We start from the raw sequence: 20,000 nt of genomic DNA on the forward strand, positions 1-20,000 counted from the left end.
TCAGGGAAGATTATTTTAAGAAACTAAATAAATAAAGATACAAAATATAGTTTTGGGTATAGGACCTATGCTACTTAATAAAGATGATGTATACTTATTTAGAATGCTGAGAATTACAGCTTTTAATGCAATAATTTTTGGAGAAAGCAAGAATCCCCAGTTTTAAATGAGTAGATTTAGTTTCTAAAGTACATTATGGAGAGGATAACATGAAATTAAGAAATGTATACATTTTTATGGAGTACTTTCCATAAGATCATCTCTCAATGCAAATCAAACCAGCTATTAGGCTAACTGAAATAAAATCATGCCAATCTCTAGGTATGGTGAAGGCTATGTGATGATGTGGGGATATTTTAACTCCAAAGGCCAAGGGAACTTTATCAGGATGAACAGTATCCTGGATCCGTGAAGTAACTGGCCTTTAAAAATATAAATCTGCCTGCCTCTATGGGAATTTAACATAGGGGTGTCCAGACTTATGCACCCTGTATTTTAAGGAAGAACATTTATTTATTTACGATACATTATTCATTCACAAAGAAAATTGGTGTCCTTAAAGGTTGGATTTTTCCTATTTTTTTTAATTAAGGCATTAAGTTCAATTTCCAAAAGATGATTTTTTATTCCTCTTTTTAGTCAACTTTAGCATGGGTGTCTAAACTTATGCATAGCACATATATATATAGATATATTGTCTAATTTATCATTGTAGCCTTATTTAAGTTGATTTTCTGTATACTGTGTATTTATTTTGGACTAATAATGGTTAATAAAGTCCAATAATGGTATGAGAGAGTGTCAGTGGTAATATGATTGTATGTCTGTGTAACAGCTGAGGCTTAGCCTGACAGTTAGTCTGCCCTGGACCAGGCTAGTTTCAGCATAAGTTGCCAGGGTAACTGAGTTTGAACTATTTTAAGTTTGCTTTATGAAACAGAATCCACCGACAATAAGTCTGACTAACCAAAATAAGCCTGGCTTGTATTCTAATCTTGTTTTATGGAACAACCCTCTGAGGTTCTGGTTGGGACAAACACACCAGACTCATCAGCTGCTCCAGAGAATCCATCAACACACACACACACACGACTGTGAAGAAACTTCAACATTTACAGCTTCATCATGATGCTTCTTGATCTTGAGAACATAATTTCTTTCAGTTTCATTTCCAATGGTCAATTTTTTTATTTTAAGTATGAAAATATATTGAATCGTGTGCATTTAGGATAAATGCAACTTAAATGCATAAAATTAAATTAGTTGTAGAAAAATACAAAGGCCATTTTTATCTCAGAACAGTTAAAAATGACCAACATACAATGTTATAACACACATAAATAATTTAAGATGTGTTGGGAATGACACTTATAATTATAACAACATTCATTATATTCATAATAATTATTCTCCCTAATAAAAAAATAAAAAAATAAAAGAAATTACAGAATTGTTAGTGGAGGAAAAAAAAAACTAGTGACGGCGTCAAAGAGACGTGACTTTCTCAACAGGAAGCAAAGCTAACATGTATATGACTTTGGTGAATCATAATTACCGGTATGACATAAAGAGTTGAAATTATGACAAAAACTTTTAGATCTCATACACACTAATGCTTGTATTATAATGCAGGATCAGTGTGTTCATGTAAGAACTCCTCGCACACAGGAACTGGTTCTGGAGGTCAGACTGTCTTTCACTCACCTAGAAACCTGACCCACGTGTCTCGGTAAATATCCACCGGTTTCTCGGGCGAGTGCTCCATACTGGCCCGCGTGTGTGTGTGTGTGTGTGTGTGTGTGTGTGTGATATATCTGAGGCAGAACTCGATCAGATCAGAGATGTTGAGATCTGATGTTGTTCACACTCAGACGCGCCATACTGGACCTGTTCTCAGGGACCGTCTGCAAATCACACACACTCTCACACACACTTCACTTTATTAATTCATCTTCATTCATGTTTCCTTTGTGGGTTGCAGTCAAAGTCAGAGTTCATTTACTATTTACATTAATCACATGAGAGTCTGAATCCAGAAATGATCACTAAACACTTGATGATAATCTGTCCGTTTCACTGACATATAAAGTCTTGTATTTTAAAGTGTGTAGTTTGATTAGCAAACATTCACTTTCCTTGACGTTACCTCGCTAAGATGACTGTATTAGATGGAGAATGCGTGTTATTCGTATTTAAACACAACATTATTGTGGTTAAATAAATGTTTGGTGTTGTTTTCCGTTTCCTCGTGGCTTTTTTTAAGTGTAATTTTACGACAGTCCTTAAACCATTTCTATGTAATATACTCCGGAAGTGAGGCGCCTCTACAATAATAATAATCATCAACATCGTCATAATAATAATAATAATAATACAATCACGTTAGTGATGACTTAATACATTATAGATTATATTGTCTTTATAATATTGTCTTTGAACTTCCGTTTTTGCGGTCGCTCTGTATATCTCTATGGCATTGCTGTCCAGGAATAATTAAAGTAATTAAAGTTGACGAAAGTTATCATTAGGGTTGTAATGTTTAAAGCAGATGTCTTAACAAATGTCAGTAAACCGGGAAGATTTTAAAACGAGCCGTTCATTAATAAATACGCAAGATCTCTATGAAAATACAGACCGGAACTAGCGCAGCGCTGAAAAGGGGCGGGGCTACATAAGGTCTCGATTTTTCCAAAGTATGAGGCGTGCGCATAAAATTAAAAAAACACAAATTCCGTGGACTAAAAAAGGTTGTTAAAAGTAGAGAGTAACTATACTCTAAACGTGAAGTTACCATTTTAGTAAATCTTTTTTAAACCTCCGGTCCCATTTGCTGATGTGTGGGAGGGCTGATGTATGATTGACAGGCGAGAGAGCCAATCGCTAGGCGTCGTGTAAGAGCTGCAGCCAATCAGGTGACAGCATGAGGCGACAGCAGGACTCGATGAGCGCAAGCGTGAATCCAGCGACGCGTTTGAATATCGTTGAATTTAAACAATGATTTTAAGATCATCGCTGGTTTTATTTGCAATTTTTTGCTTTGGTTTATGCGATGATGGCCATGAAATGGAAGAGTTTTTAAAGAGAGAGTATTCCCTGTCAAAGCCTTACCAGGGTAAGAGACACACATGATTATTCACGCGCTTTAGCTCTTATTATAATAGTAATAATAACGTGAATGATCGATATTTCACATTCATGATCAGCCTGAAGGGTTGGCAGCGGTTTGCATGCTTTCAGCTGCTTTATTTCACGCTGTTATTGTGTGTTTGCGCTGAACACTGGCGGTCCATCAGAGTCATAATCATTTTATTCATTTACTTTTTGCAAAATGTTTTTTTTTTTTTTTTTTTTTTCGTATCTTAAAACACGCGTGCAAAGTTGATTAACGCTATTAATTAATAATTAACACACTCCTTCCAGAGCTCGAAGTGAATCCAGTCTTATGGGGGTCCGCCCTTATAAAGAGACATTATAAGGAGAATACAAGGTTTTTTAAATATTTCTGCTTCAAACTGTTTTGAATAATTATGTAATTATTTGTAGTCCTTCTTTAAACTGAATGTGACATTTTCAAATTTTCATATCACGATAATTGATGAAGATTTGATCATGGTGTCACATATTGAATTAGGTTAGAATAAAGTGTTGTCCTCCTAACTGGTTTAATAACTTTTTTTTTTTTTTTTTACAAAAAAAAACTTTTAAATGCAGTAAAACAATACACTAAACATTTATAAAGTAAAACAATATTTCAAACAGATTAAAGTGCAAAAAAATGATAAAGAACAATAGGTAACACTTTACAATAAGGTCCCATTAGTGTGTGTGTGTGTGTGTGTGTGTGTGTGTGTGTGTGTGTGTGTGGGAGTCTCGGGCTCGTCTCACTGGGAGTTAATGGGAGATGCTCTGATCTGTGTGTGTGTGTGTGTGTGTGTGTGTGTGTGTGTGTGTGCAGGTGTGGGAGTCTCGGGCTCGTCTCACTGGGAGTTAATGGGAGATGCTCTGATCACTACGGATCATGTTCGTCTCACTCCAGATCAGCAGAGCAAACAGGGAGCCATATGGAGCCGAATGGTGAGTCCCTTCATGACTGATAATCCCTCACTAGTGTTCACTACATGACCAATGATCCCTCGCTAGTGTTCACTACATGACCGATGATCCCTCACTAGTGTTGTGTTTCTGTGTGTGTGTGTGTTTCTGTGTTTGTGTGTGTGTGTTTCTGTCTGTGTGTGTGTTTCTGTGTGTGTGTGTTTGTGTGTGTGTGTGTGTGTGTCTGTGTGTGTTTCTGTGTGTGTGTGTGTGCGCAGCCATGTCACCTGAGGGATTGGGAGCTACAGGTTCACTTTAAGGTTCACGGTCGAGGGAAGAAGAACCTGAACGGCGACGGTCTGGCGGTCTGGTACACGAAGGAGCGCATGAGGAAAGGTGTGTTTAATAACGGCATTAATAACTCATATCCATCTCTCACTGATCAGGGTTTATATGGGAAGGGTCTCTCACTGATTGCAGGTCCGGTGTTCGGGAACCGGGATTTCTTCACTGGACTCGGTGTGTTTGTGGACACGTATCCCAACGAGGAGAAGCTTCTGGAGGTACAGGAATAAAGTGTGTGTTATCAGTGACGTTACAGTATGTATGTGTGTGTGTGTGTGGAACTGAGAACAGACTTTCACACATGAAGGACGCCATCAAGTGCCAGTGGGAAATATCAATTACATTTACAAGCATTGATTGTCATTGATAGTAATAAACCAGTGAGTCTGACAGAGGTCAAAGAAATCACAGAGGTCACAGAGGTCAGAGGTCATTACAGGAGCAGAAACACTGACGTCTAGATCCACAGAAGAAGAAGCTTGAACACAGCGACCTTCAGGACATTAAGCGTTCGCCTGGGAAAAGATGCCGTGGATTCATCACACTGGTCGGGTTTAGAGGGATCCTCCACCCCGAAACAAGCATGTCCCTCAAACCTGCATGACTTACTGTCTTATGTAAATGAAGATGTTTTTTAGAAAACTGGGAACCAAACAATGACGTCCAAAACTGAGATGAAGAAGAAAGTCCGACAGGAACAACATGAGCGAGTAAACAGGACAGATTTGCATGATTTTTGCATGCGCTTGCACAGATGTTAACTTATTTAAACTATCATATCTGCTTCAACATCTGAAACCGCTTCTTAGCATTGGGGTGAGACATAATCGTGCGCGTCGTCGTTTATGCTAAATCATCTAGAGCCCTGCACGGGCCTCAAATCTAGGCCCGAGCCCGACCCGTGTCCGACTGCTCATCAGAATTATCAGCCCGAGTCCGACCCGAGCCGTTTTTTTTTTTTTTTTTCACAGCGGCAGACTGCCATTAAAATATGTCTGTTTTGTTAGTTATGTTTCTTTTCTTTTCATTTCATTTCTTTATTAAGCTAATTTAGACAAATGTTTGAAGCATTTAAAAAAAAAAAATGACGGCCAAGCAAGCCGAGCCGACAGCGAGTAAAACATGTTTGATCAATTTAGCCTCTCAAATCAACGCTAATACTTTACTTAGCTACAATACAATCCATAGATATAAAACACTTCAAGCATATCACACAGACAGTTAGTTTAATGTTTATTTATTAAACCACAGTGAGTAATTTTTTTTGAAATACTGAGGCTCAGGCTGCTCGCAACAGCGCTCGCAAACGAAATGAGCAATAGTCAATCTAAACAAATTAAATTAAATAAATCAAAAACAAACTTGCAGGTTATCTTACCTCAGAAATGCACCACAGAACATGGCCATTCTTTTTTCCAGTAGTTTCCAACAGTTAAACGAAAATAAAGTCCAATCAAAAGAAAAGTTAGAACAGTCTCTCAGAGCATCGTGGAGAAAAAGAATAGCATCCACAGTGGAAGAGTTTAACCCAGTCCTCTTCTGTCACTCGCGATTTTTCTCTTAATATTCTCCATTATTTGCACATGAGGTGAATCGTTGGTTCCGCTGACGGGAAACCTTCTGTGTGTGTGTGTGTGTGTGCGTGCGTGCGTGCGTCTGTCATGTCAATTATATGTCAGTGTAATTATAAGATTATGAAAGTTATGAGGTTATTAAATGTCTTTCTATGTTTGTTTTTCTATCGTCGACGTCAACTTCTCATATTTTTTTTTATTAATGTCTAAAAATATAAAAAGAAGGATAACACAAAAAAGGCCCGAGGCCCGGCCCGCATGTGAACTATGACGTGAAAATTCGCCCGAAGCCCGGCCCTAGGGGCGTAAAAAAGTCGGGGCCCGTCGGGCTCGGGCTGAAATGCAGGGCTCTAAAATCATCATCAGTCTGCAGCGATGACACTCCTCTGGCAAGCTTTTAGAGCACTAGAGAGGTCGGGCACTGATGCTGGACGGGAAGGACTGGCTCTCGATCTCCGTTCCCAATCATCCCGAAGCTGTTGGATAGTGAGGTCCGGGTTCTGTGCTGGTCCAGTTCTTCCACCCCGGACTCATGTCTTTATGGACCTCGCTGTGTGCATTAGTCACGCTGGAAGAGAACAGGACCTCCACCGAACTGTTCCCACATAGCTTTGTGCAAAATGTGTTCGTGTGCTGAAGCACTGAGACTTCCCTTCACTAGCCCGACCCCTGAGAGCGGCCCCGCACCAGTGTCCCCCCTCCGGCCCCGCACCAGTGTCCCCCTCCGGCCCTGGCCCCGCATCAGTGTCCTCCCTCCGGCCCCGCACCAGTGTCCCCCCTCCGGCCCCGCACCAGTGTCCCCCTCCGGCCCTGGCCCCGCATCAGTGTCCTCCCTCCGGCCCCGCACCAGTGTCCCCCCTCCGGCCCTGGCCCCGCATCAGTGTCCCCCCTCCGGCCCCGCACCAGTGTCCCCCTCCGGCCCCGCACCAGTGTCCCCCCTCCGGCCCCGCACCAGTGTCCCCCCTCCGGCCCCGCACCAGTGTCCCCCCTCCGGCCCCGCACCAGTGTCCCCCCTCCGGCCCCGCACCAGTGTCCCCCCTCCGGCCCCGCACCAGTGTCCTCCCTCCGGCCCCGCACCAGTGTCCCCCTCCGGCCCCGCACCAGTGTCCCACCTCCGGCCCTGGCCCCGCATCAGTGTCCCCCCTCCGGCCCCGCACCAGTGTCCCCCTCCGGCCCCGGCCCCCGCACCAGTGTCCCCCCTCCGGCCCCGCACCAGTGTCCCCCTCCGGCCCTGGCCCCGCATCAGTGTCCCCCCTCCGGCCCCGCACCAGTGTCCCCCTCCGGCCCCGGCCCCCGCACCAGTGTCCCCCCTCCGGCCCTGGCCCCGCACCAGTGTCCCCCCTCCGGCCCCGCATCAGTGTCCCCCCTCCGGCCCCGGCCCCCGCACCAGTGTCCCCCTCCGGCCCCGGCCCCGCACCAGTGTCCCCCTCCGGCCCCGCACCAGTGTCCCCCCTCCGGCCCTGGCCCCGCATCAGTGTCCCCCCTCCGGCCCCGCACCAGTGTCCCCCTCCGGCCCCGGCCCCCGCACCAGTGTCCCCCCTCCGGCCCCGCACCAGTGTCCCCCCTCCGGCCCTGGCCCCGCATCAGTGTCCCCCCTCCGGCCCCGCATCAGTGTCCCCCCTCCGGCCCCGCACCAGTGTCCCCCCTCCGGCCCCACACCAGTGTCCCCCCTCCGGCCCCACACCAGTGTCCCCCCTCCGGCCCCGCATCAGTGTCCCCCCTCCGGCCCCGCACCAGTGTCCCCCCTCCGGCCCCGCACCAGTGTCCCCCCTCCGGCCCCGCACCAGTGTCCCCCCTCCGGCCCCGCACCAGTGTCCCCCCTCCGGCCCCACACCAGTGTCCCCCCTCCGGCCCCGGCCCCCGCACCAGTGTCCCCCTCCGGCCCCGGCCCCGCACCAGTGTCCCCCCTCCGGCCCCCGCACCAGTGTCCCCCCTCCGGCCCCCGCACCAGTGTCCCCCCTCCGGCCCCCTCCGGCCCCGCACCAGTGTCCCCCCTCCGGCCCCGCACCAGTGTCCCCCCTCCGGCCCCGCATCAGTGTCCCCCCTCCGGCCCCGCACCAGTGTCCCCCCTCCGGCCCCGCACCAGTGTCCCCCCTCCGGCCCCGCACCAGTGTCCCCCCTCCGGCCCCGCACCAGTGTCCCCCTCCGGCCCCGCACCAGTGTCCCCCCTCCGGCCCCGCATCAGTGTCCCCCCTCCGGCCCCGCACCAGTGTCCCCCCTCCGGCCCCGCACCAGTGTCCCCCCTCCGGCCCCACACCAGTGTCCCCCCTCCGGCCCCGCACCAGTGTCCCCCCTCCGGCCCCGCATCAGTGTCCCCCCTCCGGCCCCGCACCTGTGTCCCCCCTCCGGCCCCGCACCAGTGTCCCCCCTCCGGCCCCGCACCAGTGTCCCCCCTCCGGCCCCGCACCAGTGTCCCCCTCCGGCCCCGGCCCCGCACCAGTGTCCCCCCTCCGGCCCCGCACCAGTGTCCCCCCTCCGGCCCCGCACCAGTGTCCCCCCTCCGGCCCCGCACCAGTGTCCCCCCTCCGGCCCCGCACCAGTGTCCCCCCTCCGGCCCCACACCAGTGTCCCCCCTCCGGCCCCACACCAGTGTCCCCCCTCCGGCCCCACACCAGTGTCCCCCCTCCGGTGGCCCCTGAAGTGAACGCTCACAGTGTTTGTGTTTGTGTTTTTAGGCTCAGAGGAAGCGATACACGCCGCGCACGCAGGTAAACTAGCGTTCGCTAATCATGCTCAGCGATGGTCATGTGACTGTCTGTACGCCTGTGACTGACTGATCTCCTGTGTTTGTGCTAGCGTCTCTTCCCGTACGTGTTAGCTATGGTGGGCAACGGCTCGATCAGCTACGACCACGATCGGGACGGGCGTCCCTCAGAACTGGGCGGCTGCAGCGCGATGGTGAGAAACCTGAAGCACGACAGCTTCCTGTTCATCAGATACGTGCGCCGCAGACTCACGGTGAGTGTGTGTGTGTGTGTGTGTGTGTGCGCCGCAGACTCACGGTGAGTGTGTGTGTGTGTGTGTGTGTGCGCCGCAGACTCACGGTGAGTGTGTGTGTGTGTGTGTGTGTGTGTGCGCCGCAGACTCACGGTGAGTGTGTGTGTGTGTGTGTGTGTGTGCGCCGCAGACTCACGGTGAGTGTGTGTGTGTGTGTGTGTGTGCGCCGCAGACTCACGGTGAGTGTGTGTGTGTGTGCGCCGCAGACTCACGGTGAGTGTGTGTGTGTGTGTGTGTGTGTGTGTGTGTGTGCGCCGCAGACTCACGGTGAGTGTGTGTGTGTGTGTGTGTGTGTGTGTGTGCGCCGCAGACTCACGGTGAGTGTGTGTGTGTGTGCGCCGCAGACTCACGGTGAGTGTGTGTGTGTGTGTGTGTGCGCCGCAGACTCACGGTGTGTGTGTGTGTGTGTGTGTGCACCGCAGACTCACGGTGAGTGTGTGTGTGTGTGTGTGCGCGCCGCAGACTCACGGCGAGTGTGTGTGTGTGTGTGTATGTGTGCGCCACAGACTCACGGTGAGAACGAACTGACCTGAGTGTGTGTGTGTGTGTGCGCCGCAGACTCACGGTGAGTGTGTGTGTGTATGTATGTGTGCGCCACAGACTCACGGGGAGTGTGTGTGTGTGTGTGTGTGTGTGTGTGTGTGTGCCACAGACTCACGGTGAGAACGAGCTGACCTGAGTGTGTGTGTGTGTGTGTGCGCCACAGACTCACGGTGAGTGTGTGTGTGTGTGTGTGTGTGTATGTATGTGTGCGCCACAGACTCACGGTGAGAACGAGCTGACCTGAGTGTGTGTGTGTGTGTGTGTGCGCTGCAGACTCACGGTGAGTGTGTGTGTGTGTGTATGTGTGTGCCACAGACTCACGGTGAGAACGAGCTGACCTGAGTGTGTGTGTGTGTGTGTGCGCCACAGACTCACGGTGAGTGTGTGTGTGTGTGTGTGTGTGTATGTATGTGTGCGCCACAGACTCACGGTGAGAACGAGCTGACCTGAGTGTGTGTGTGTGTGTGTGTGCGCTGCAGACTCACGGTGAGTGTGTGTGTGTGTGTATGTGTGTGCCACAGACTCACGGTGAGAACGAGCTGACCTGAGTGTGTGTGTGTGTGTGTGCGCCACAGACTCACGGTGAGTGTGTGTGTGTGTGTGTGTGTATGTATGTGTGCGCCACAGACTCACGGTGAGAACGAGCTGACCTGAGTGTGTGTGTGTGTGTGTGTGTGTGTGCGCCGCAGACTCACGGTGAGTGTGTGTGTGTGTGTGTGTGCCACAGACTCACGGTGAGAACGAGCTGACCTGAGTGTGTGTGTGTGTGTGTGTGTGCGCCGCAGACTCATGGTGAGTGTGTGTGTGTGTGTATGTGTGTGCCACAGACTCACGGTGAGAACGAGCTGACCTGAGTGTGTGTGTGTGTGTGTGCGCCGCAGACTCATGGTGAGTGTGTGTGTGTGTGTGTGCAGATCATGCTGGATATCGACGGCCAGCACGAGTGGAGGGATTGTCTGGATGTTCCCGGTGTCCGTCTGCCGCAGGGCTTCTACTTCGGAGCGTCGGCCGTCACTGGAGATCTGTCGGGTGAGACCAGCCAGAACCTTCACGCTCACGTCTCGAGAATCAACACAAAACTTGAAGGATTAGTTCACTTTCAAAAAAACTTTTGCTGATAATTTACTCTCCCGATGTCATCCAAGATATCCATGTCTTTCTTTCTTCAGTCGAAAAGAAATTAAGGTTTTTGAGGAAACATTCCAGGATTGTTCTACACAGAATGAACTTCAATGGCAACCAACGGTTCCAGTGTTCACAGAAGGTTCAGATGTCCGTCTCAGTGCAGCTTCACAGTCTCGACACGATCCAGTCGAGAAATAAGAGTCATATCTCGCCAAACGATCGGTTTTCTTAAAAAACATATATATATACTTTTTAACCACAAATGCCCGTCTCGACACACCTCTGGCGAGGAGGATTGGGGTTAGGGTTAGGATTGGGCCAGCCCTGCCGGCGAGCGCGAGTGCCAGAGCTGTGCCGGGATTAGCGATAACACCCAGGGCTTGTAACACAGGTTCAGTGAGAACGCAGGATTCAGTCAACAACTCATTCCTGATGAGTCTGAACGCAGTGTTTACATGAACGCTGAACACGTGATCGGGTTGATGTGTGTGTGTTTATGTCACAAGCTTCAAATCGGAAAATATCTTTTGACATGCGCTCACGAATATACAGAGTTTCCTGCTGTCAGCGCATATTAACTGTTCTCATACACTGGGTCTTTATTTGTTTTAAACAGCAGACTTAATATTTCTCCATCTCTGGTCATAATTTGGAGATAATGAGTGTATGAGCCGCTGTGCCGCTGCTTATATTGATCACGCAGTAAAGATGGCCGAAACCAGTCGTGTGGATGAGAATGGGTTGACGCTCATTTATACGACATTTTAGGGGCCGTTCACATTTTCACACAAAAACACGTGGAAAGTGCGGCCGCGCCGGTGTCTCCTTCTTTCCACAAGCGCTTGCGCTCCCGTGGCGTCAACCATGAACTGCGCTCTCCAAAGGATTAACGCGTCGCTTCTATTATGAGCTTTATTAACGCTCGCCGCCCCGCCTACATTTGAAATAACGAATTTGCACGCGTAAAAGACGCGATATGTGAACGGCCCCTAGAACAGCTCATTCAGCGCGTCAGTACGCATCTGTTTTCAGTGCCACCGTCGGTCCACAAGAACGCTTCAGCTCGTCACTCCGACTCAGTCAGGCCAGAAAGGTTCAAGAGGTTAAGAGGTTCTTATAGCTGAAGACTCATCATAAGTCACGCGGTGACTTTGCTATTCGCTTCTCGGTGGAGCGCGAGGGCTTTCGGCACTGCCTCTGGCGGCCTGGAGCGAGGGAACACGTTTACAGTGTGGAGCTAGAAGAGGTTCTGGTCTATAGATCTAATGTTGCCCTTCATGACGACTGAGGGGGGGTGAAGGTGTTTATAACTCATCCGTTTAAATTATATTAAGCCTTAAAGTTCTGCATAATTAAGGGTGTGGCCACTTGAGTGACAGGTGGATTGCCGCTGATGTCACTACTAGCCGTTTGTCTGCTAGCGTCAGCGTAACGTCACCTCAGCTAATCCGCCTCGCTGCACATGTTCGTTTGTCCGGGAGGGACGTGCGGCTAAGATGGCGACGGCCGCCTCCGCCCACTTTGGGCTTCAGAAACACTACGGGTGACGTCACACACACTACGCCCAGCGTTTTATACAGTCTATGGGTGAGACGCGTGTGCGAGCGCTTCGCCACACGCAGCTCGTGCTCAGCGTGTGTGTGTGTTTCAGATAACCATGACCTGATCTCCATGAAGCTGTACCAGCTGACGGTCCTGCGCAGCAAACAGGAGGACGAGGAGCAGGAGGAGGTTCTGGTTCCCAGCGTCGACAACATGGAGCTCCTGAGACGTGAGTATGATCACATGACCACAGCAGCTCACGTGTGTGTCGCCGCTCCTTACGATCGACACGCTGGGGACGCGATTCAGTCCCATCTCAGTTTGATTAGATATCGATTAATTTGGATGTACAGTCAAACCAGAAATCATTCAGACACCAGATATAATATTTGATATTTTTTCACTAGTGTGATCAGGACACTATAGTTCATTTCTGTAAGTGAGGAGAGCAAAATAAAGTAAACTGAGACATATTATACCCAAATATTCTTCATACAGTGACTACCAGTGACAATGATTCGGACACTTTGATATTCAACATAATTCATGTGTGAGACAGTCTAACAGAAGGACGGACAAAACCAGTCAAATATCAACTGAGTTCTGCTCATGTTTTATTACCATTTTCTAAACTATAGCGAATAAACTGTGTTAGAAACATTAAAGGTGTCTGAATAAATGTGTGTTTGACTGTATATCAGGTACAGTACATGTCAAGTTTACTCAAAGAAAGGCACATTTCTGCGGTTGAAACACTGAGGATTACAGACATGATTGAGTTCAGGAAGTTGTTCTGAATCTTTCCTCATTCCTTCTGATGTTCACTGATGTTTATTTGCTGCTGTAACTAGTAGTAAAGAGCAAGAGATGATCGGTTCATCTGTCACACACACACACACACATTTACTGACTGAATTTACTGATGAAACTCACAGGATTTGAAGCACAGATTACAGATGATGTGTAGAGAAGAGTTGTCCACGCATCAGCTGATCACTCTGTGTGTGTGTGTGTGTGTGTGTGTGTGTGTGTGTGTGTGTGTCCAGCGTACGCAGACGAGGAGGGCATGAGCAGCATCAGTATCTTCTTCTGCGTGCTCTTCTCCATGCTGGGAGTGTTTCTGCTGGTGGTGGTGGGACTGGTTCTGTACGGGCACTGGAGCGAGAGCCGGCGCAAGCGCTTCTACTGACACACACACACACACACACACACACACACACTCACTCTGTCGAGGGGGAATAGCCTGAGTGATGAACACTCGACCGTCGTCGTGATGATGATGATGAAGATGATGAAGGTGATGATGAAAGATGAAGGTGAAGATGATGATGAAGGTGTGATGGGCATCACAAGTCTCAGATGTGAATGTCTTTCTCAAACTCCTGCTGCCTTCTCAACCAGTGCTGTATTTATTAATTGTATATATTTATTAATTGTTTGTACAGAACGTCTAACATCTTGTCATCTGTCCAGATTCAAGTGGGAAATCTGAGGATCCCATGGAATCAGAATTAAAGTTTTGTTGATTTTTGTCTCTATTATCGTCTCTATTATCTGTACGCCACTGTTGAACCACAGATGTTGAGTCACATCTGTCTCCTGTTCTAGACTCACGATTCGCTGCTTCACACACACTAGCACTCGTCTGAACCCTGACCTCTGAACCCTGACCCTACACTAGCACTCGTCTGAACCCTGACCCTACACTAGCACTCGTCTGAACCCTGACCTCTGAACCCTGACCCTACACTAGCACTGGTCTGAACCCTGACCCTACACTAGCACTCGTCTGAACCCTGACCCTACACTAGCACTCGTCTGAACCCTGACCTCTGAACCCTGACCCTACACTAGCACTCGTCTGAACCCTGACCCTACACTAGCACTCGACTGAACCCTGACCCTACACTAGCACTCGTCTGAACCCTGACCTCTGAACCCTGACCCTACACTAGCACTCGTCTGAACCCTGACCCTACACTAGCACTCGACTGAACACTGACCTCTGACCCTACACTAGCACTCGTCTGAACCCTGACCTCTGAACCCTGACCCTACACTAGCACTCGTCTGAACCCTGACCTCTGAACTCTGACCCTACACTAGCACTCGTCTGAACTCTAACCCTAACCTCTGAACCCCGACCCTAACCCAGCCCAGAATCCGCTGTTCGTGACGCGGAGGAGCAGGAGGACATCAGTCTCGTCTGTAATGGAATCAAAGATCATTTTTCAGGATCAGGGCTTCATGTACCTCACATTTATAATTAAAAATAAATGTTGAAAATCTATAAAAACATGCTTGAAATTTCCAACTGAATTTACCTTTGCATTAATGCTTTTAGCAGAGACTTTTATCCAAAGCGACTCACAGGAGAGGAACAAAAGCCGACAGTATCCGTAATATGCAATGCCAGGATTATTAACAACGAGAGAAAACTAGAAAAATAAACATGTTTTCCCTTTAAATTAATCTTATTTTTCTAAACCCACTGGGAGATTTTTTTCTTGTTTTAATCATAAACTCACTTACTTTGGATCATCTTTCAGAAAACAAGTTAATATCTTCAGTCATGTTGCTTCTCCAGTGAAAGCATCTTGAGTTTAGAGTGTTTAGATGTTTGTGCTGGAGAACGAGACGGAGACACTGAGAACATCATGTCTTCACTAGCATTCACATCCGACAGATCAGACTTACGTGTTCATATTCATGTGTGTGTCAGTCCCGTCATGCACACACACTCACGGATCTTCATCACATCTTCCTCACGTGTCAGTGATCATATTATTAAAAACACAATTTCTGGACCTTCAGAACTGACTTGCTCTAGATATAAGCCTGCATTATTACGACTCTCTGAAGTTTAATCCACTGCAACCGTCTCTTTCTTCTCTATACTCAAGATGAAAAGGTTTGTTTTTCACAGTGAAAATGGTGCATTATCAGATTAGTGTTTAACTAACGTCTCATTTCCCTGAATAAGAGCACAGATGACGGACGGCTCGGCATCACCTCCGCTTCATGTCTATAGTGCTTTATACAACACAGGTTGAGTCTGTAACGAGGGATGTTGATGAGGGAACGTTTCACACTAACCGTCTCTAAGAACTCGAGCTGCTGCGTTTTGGACCAGCTGTAGTTTGTTTATTAAGCGTGCAGGGCAACCACCCAGTAGAGCATTACAGTAATCTAGCCTTGAGCTCATGAACGCATGGACTAATTGTTCCGCATTTGTCATTGAGAGCATATGACGTAATTTAGATATATTTTTAAGATGGAAAAATGCGGTTTTACAGATACTAGACACGTGACTTTCAAAAGAAAGATTGGTATCAAAGAGCACACACACACACACACACACACAGGTTCCTAACCGACGACGAAGACTTGACAGAGCAGCCATCAAGTGTTAGACAGTATTCTAGGTTGTTACGTGAGGAAGTTTTTTGTCCAATAATTAGAATCTGTTTTTCAGAATTTAGTAGTAGAAAATTACTAGTCATCCAGTCTTTATATCAGCTGTGCATTCGTTAATTTAGTGAATTGACAGTGAAAACTAATGCCATGGTTCCTCATGATCTCTGCTAAGGGTTAGCATGTACAGGGTGAACAGCAACGGTGCGTCGGTCATGAATGGCCTGGAAGGTTTTATTTCCACATTACAGGTTACCTGGGAACTTATAATAATAATAATCATCATGATCACTGCATGAACAGTGTGTCGAACATGACGATGTGATCAGATGAACATCAGAAACACAGAGACGACTGAGTGCCAATGCTGGTTTATTGTTTTTATTACAAAAATAAAATACAAATGACTATAGACAAAGCAGACGTCTTACTAAATAACGCGTCAGTAGAAACGCCACACGGCTGTCAGTGCTGCAATTACAAATCAAACACGCCTGTAGGTCTGAGCATCTTCATCATCATCATCATCATCACCTGACGGATGCTCAGATGTACGTCACACACCTCAGCTCCACTATTATAAACGAGTATGAAGTCAAAACAGCTCGACGTGCTTTACAGAAGAGCTGGCGCTGTGATTTGGCTCGATATTAAACGTCACTTATTATTAAACACACATTTGAACAAAAGAAATGATCTGACGCCTCAGATTTAACCGTTCCTGGATGAGTCCATCTGAAACAGAGGCGTTCACGAACAACAGACAGGTTACTGAGTTAGTACACAAACTAAGAAACCACAAACAAGCGTCGCGGGCGGACAGCAGTGAGATCCGTCTCTGGATGAAGCGCTCGCTGGGTCACATGAGCGCTGTTGCTGACAGGTCCTCGTGTTTTGCATAGCCTAGTTAGTTAATCTGGTTCTCCAGTGGGAAAAAGGCACAGAATCTGTAAACTTTGCAGGAATTGCGTTGGAGAAATGCGAGGACGACAGCGTCCCTCAGTGCAACACACAGGGTTCAGAGGGATGATGGGAAAACAAGCGTGAGAACAACAGCAAACATTCTGAAACAACATGATATTGATTTTAGCCCTTAATGCAGGTAAACGTCCACGATTCAGAACCGTCATGCAACTATCAGCCCGAGGCTCTACGACACGCAGCTTCGTGTTTGTGCTTTACTAATAAACTAGATCATAACGCTGAGGCAGAGTCATGTGACGCTGCTGATGTCATTCACACACACACACACACACACACACACAGGTTTACAGTAGCAGTGCGAGATGGGAAAGGCCACAGTCTTCCAGACACACACGTATGAGGCGATCAGCTGACTGTTGATCTGCTCTCTCAGCACTCATGGGATTTTCAGGCACACAAACACATGAAAACACACACCCTTTACACTCTCTCTGTGTGTGTGTGTGTGTGTGTGTGTGTGTGTGTGTCGCTCTGGGCCGCAGTCATGGTGAGAAACGAGCAGTGGCTCAGTCGAGGAAAGCGTGAGGGATGCTGGGAAACAGAAGCTCAGAGTCTCTCTCACACGAGGCGCTCGGGTTCTGGTTCTGCTGGATCTCTCCCAGCGCTGGAACAGCACCCGGCCGCCCCCTGACACCCCTCGGCCTCCTCCGGGCCCTGGTCCTGGTCCAGCCGGCACACACACACCTCGATGCCCGAGTCCCCGGTCACGTGCCGGCGCCGGCTGTTCTCCTGGTCCGGAACCGGTGCGGGCGGGTCCCGTGGGTTCTGCGGCTCCACAGACTCTGAGTACGGTGGAGGAGGCGTCGGAGGATGAGCCAGAACCTCCTCATAGTCCGGCAGCTTACAGTCCGTCCACAAGCCTGGAGAAACACACACACACACACACACACTCGGATCAGAGGATCTGAGGCCCGATACATGATGATGTCACACTACTTCATTTACAGATGGATAAAACGCATGCACAGCCATTTGTGACGTGACACTATTTATTTCAAATAATATTTACTAATATAAAATATAGGGTTGACACAACTAAACCGATAATGAAAATCATCGACAACGAATGTTATCGATTAGTCGCAGAAAACTTCCGCCAGTTGCATCAAATTACAGCAGTGAATAACTCATTTCTACGGACAAAATGCATCTAAAAACAGTGGATGTGGTGTGGGACCGGCGAGAGATCCAAGCTGCCCAAATCAGCTATCCAATCAGAACTCTTTATTTTAAGCTTCAGAATAATGCACAAGCGTAGTTTAACATAGCTTGCCTGTGAGGCGCTTTAATGTGGGATATGTTTCCTCTGCTTTCAAAAAGGGTTTCGACTTTCATTTTTTTGGCTATATCCTTACCTGTAAGTGTTACAGGTTCAGCGTTACACCTGTAAGAGTTACAGGTTCAGGTTCAGGGTTACACCTGTAAGTGTTACAGGTTCAGCGTTACACCTGTAAGAGTTACAGGTTCAGGTTCAGGGTTACACCTGTAAGAGTTACAGGTTCAGGGTTACACCTGTAAGTGTTAGAGGTTCAGGGTTACACCTGTAAGTGTTACAGGTTCAGGGTTACACCTGTAAGTGTTACAGGTTCAGGGTTACACCTGTAAGTGTTACAGGTTCAGGGTTACACCTGTAAGTGTTACAGGTTCAGGGTTACACCTGTAAGAGTTACAGGTTCAGGGTTACAGGTTCAGGGTTACACCTGTAAGTGTTACAGGTTCAGGGTTACACCTGTAAGTGTTACAGGTTCAGGGTTACACCTGTAAGTGTTACAGGTTCAGGGTTACACCTGTAAGTGTTACAGGTTCAGGGTTACACCTGTAAGTGTTACAGGTTCAGGGTTACACCTGTAAGTGTTACAGGTTCAGGGTTACACCTGTAAGTGTTACAGGTTCAGCGTTACACCTGTAAGTGTTACAGGTTCAGGGTTACACCTGTAAGTGTTACAGGTTCAGCGTTACACCTGTAAGTGTTACAGGTTCAGGGTTACACCTGTAAGTGTTACAGGTTCAGGGTTACACCTGTAAGTGTTACAGGTTCAGGGTTACACCTGTAAGTGTTACAGGTTCAGGGTTACACCTGTAAGTGTTACAGGTTCAGGGTTACACCTGTAAGTGTTACAGGTTCAGGGTTACACCTGTAAGTGTTACAGGTTCAGGGTTACACCTGTAAGTGTTACAGGTTCAGCGTTACACCTGTAAGTGTTACAGGTTCAGGGTTACACCTGTAAGTGTTACAGGTTCAGCGTTACACCTGTAAGTGTTACAGGTTCAGGGTTACACCTGTAAGTGTTACAGGTTCAGGGTTACACCTGTAAGTGTTACAGGTTCAGGGTTACACCTGTAAGTGTTACAGGTTCAGGGTTACACCTGTAAGTGTTACAGGTTCAGCGTTACACCTGTAAGTGTTACAGGTTCAGCGTTACACCTGTAAGTGTTACAGGTTCAGGGTTACAACTGTAAGTGTTACAGGTTCAGGGTTACACCTGTAAGTGTTACAGGTTCAGGGTTACACCTGTAAGAGTTACAGGTTCAGCGTTACACCTGTAAGAGTTACAGGTTCAGGGTTACACCTGTAAGAGTTACAAGTTCAGGGTTACACCTGTAAGTGTTACAGGTTCAGGGTTACACCTGTAAGTGTTACAGGTTCAGGGTTACAACTGTAAGTGTTACAAGTTCAGGGTTACACCTGTAAGTGTTACAGGTTCAGCGTTACACCTGTAAGTGTTACAGGTTCAGGGTTACACCTGTAAGTGTTACAGGTTCAGGGTTACACCTGTAAGTGTTACAGGTTCAGGGTTACACCTGTAAGTGTTACAGGTTCAGGGTTACACCTGTAAGTGTTACAGGTTCAGGGTTACAACTGTAAGTGTTACAAGTTCAGGGTTACACCTGTAAGTGTTACAGGTTCAGGGTTACACCTGTAAGAGTTACAGGTTCAGCGTTACACCTGTAAGAGTTACAGGTTCAGGGTTACACCTGTAAGAGTTACAAGTTCAGGGTTACACCTGTAAGTGTTACAGGTTCAGGGTTACACCTGTAAGTGTTACAGGTTCAGGGTTACAACTGTAAGTGTTACAAGTTCAGGGTTACACCTGTAAGTGTTACAGGTTCAGGGTTACACCTGTAAGAGTTACAGGTTCAGCGTTACACCTGTAAGAGTTACAGGTTCAGGGTTACACCTGTAAGAGTTACAAGTTCAGGGTTACACCTGTAAGTGTTACAAGTTCAGGGTTACACCTGTAAGTGTTACAGGTTCAGGGTTACACCTGTAAGAGTTACAGGTTCAGCGTTACACCTGTAAGAGTTACAGGTTCAGGGTTACACCTGTAAGAGTTAGAGGTTCAGCGTTACACCGGTAAGTGTTACAGGTTCAGCGTTACACCTGTAAGTGTTACAGGTTCAGGGTTACACCTGTAAGAGTTAGAGGTTCAGCGTTACACCGGT

General features: G+C 47.7%; 3 protein-coding genes across 3 annotated transcripts in view; 1 reads left to right on the top strand and 2 right to left on the bottom strand.

Annotated features, from left to right (window-relative positions):
• mtfp1 (mitochondrial fission process 1) overlaps positions 1-2,772 on the bottom strand; it is an 11,677-nt gene extending 8,905 nt beyond the window's left edge. Inside the window, exon 1 of the mRNA XM_084113346.1 lies at positions 1,705-2,772. Within this exon, the coding sequence (XP_083969472.1) occupies positions 1,705-1,765 (61 nt within the window). The 5' untranslated portion in view covers positions 1,766-2,772. The remainder of the gene's footprint in view (positions 1-1,704) is intronic.
• A 77-nt stretch (positions 2,773-2,849) lies between these two features.
• lman2la (lectin, mannose-binding 2-like a) lies at positions 2,850-13,696 on the top strand. The gene is made up of 9 exons (XM_084113344.1): positions 2,850-3,112; positions 3,956-4,074; positions 4,311-4,428; positions 4,513-4,595; positions 8,627-8,659; positions 8,748-8,909; positions 10,406-10,520; positions 12,268-12,387; positions 13,205-13,696. Exons 1-9 carry the CDS (start codon positions 2,995-2,997, stop codon positions 13,345-13,347), a joined length of 1,011 nt encoding a protein of 336 aa, XP_083969470.1. The 5' UTR covers positions 2,850-2,994; the 3' UTR covers positions 13,348-13,696.
• Positions 13,697-15,927: 2,231 nt separating this feature from the next.
• wbp1 (WW domain binding protein 1) overlaps positions 15,928-20,000 on the bottom strand; it is an 11,003-nt gene continuing 6,930 nt past the window's right edge. Inside the window, exon 4 of the mRNA XM_084115881.1 lies at positions 15,928-17,416. Coding sequence (XP_083972007.1) covers positions 17,115-17,416 — 302 coding nt within the window. The 3' untranslated portion in view covers positions 15,928-17,114. The remainder of the gene's footprint in view (positions 17,417-20,000) is intronic.

Source organism: Abramis brama, assembly GCF_963993115.1.
Source record: "Abramis brama genome assembly, chromosome: 5".
Taxonomy (NCBI): domain Eukaryota; kingdom Metazoa; phylum Chordata; class Actinopteri; order Cypriniformes; family Leuciscidae; genus Abramis; species Abramis brama.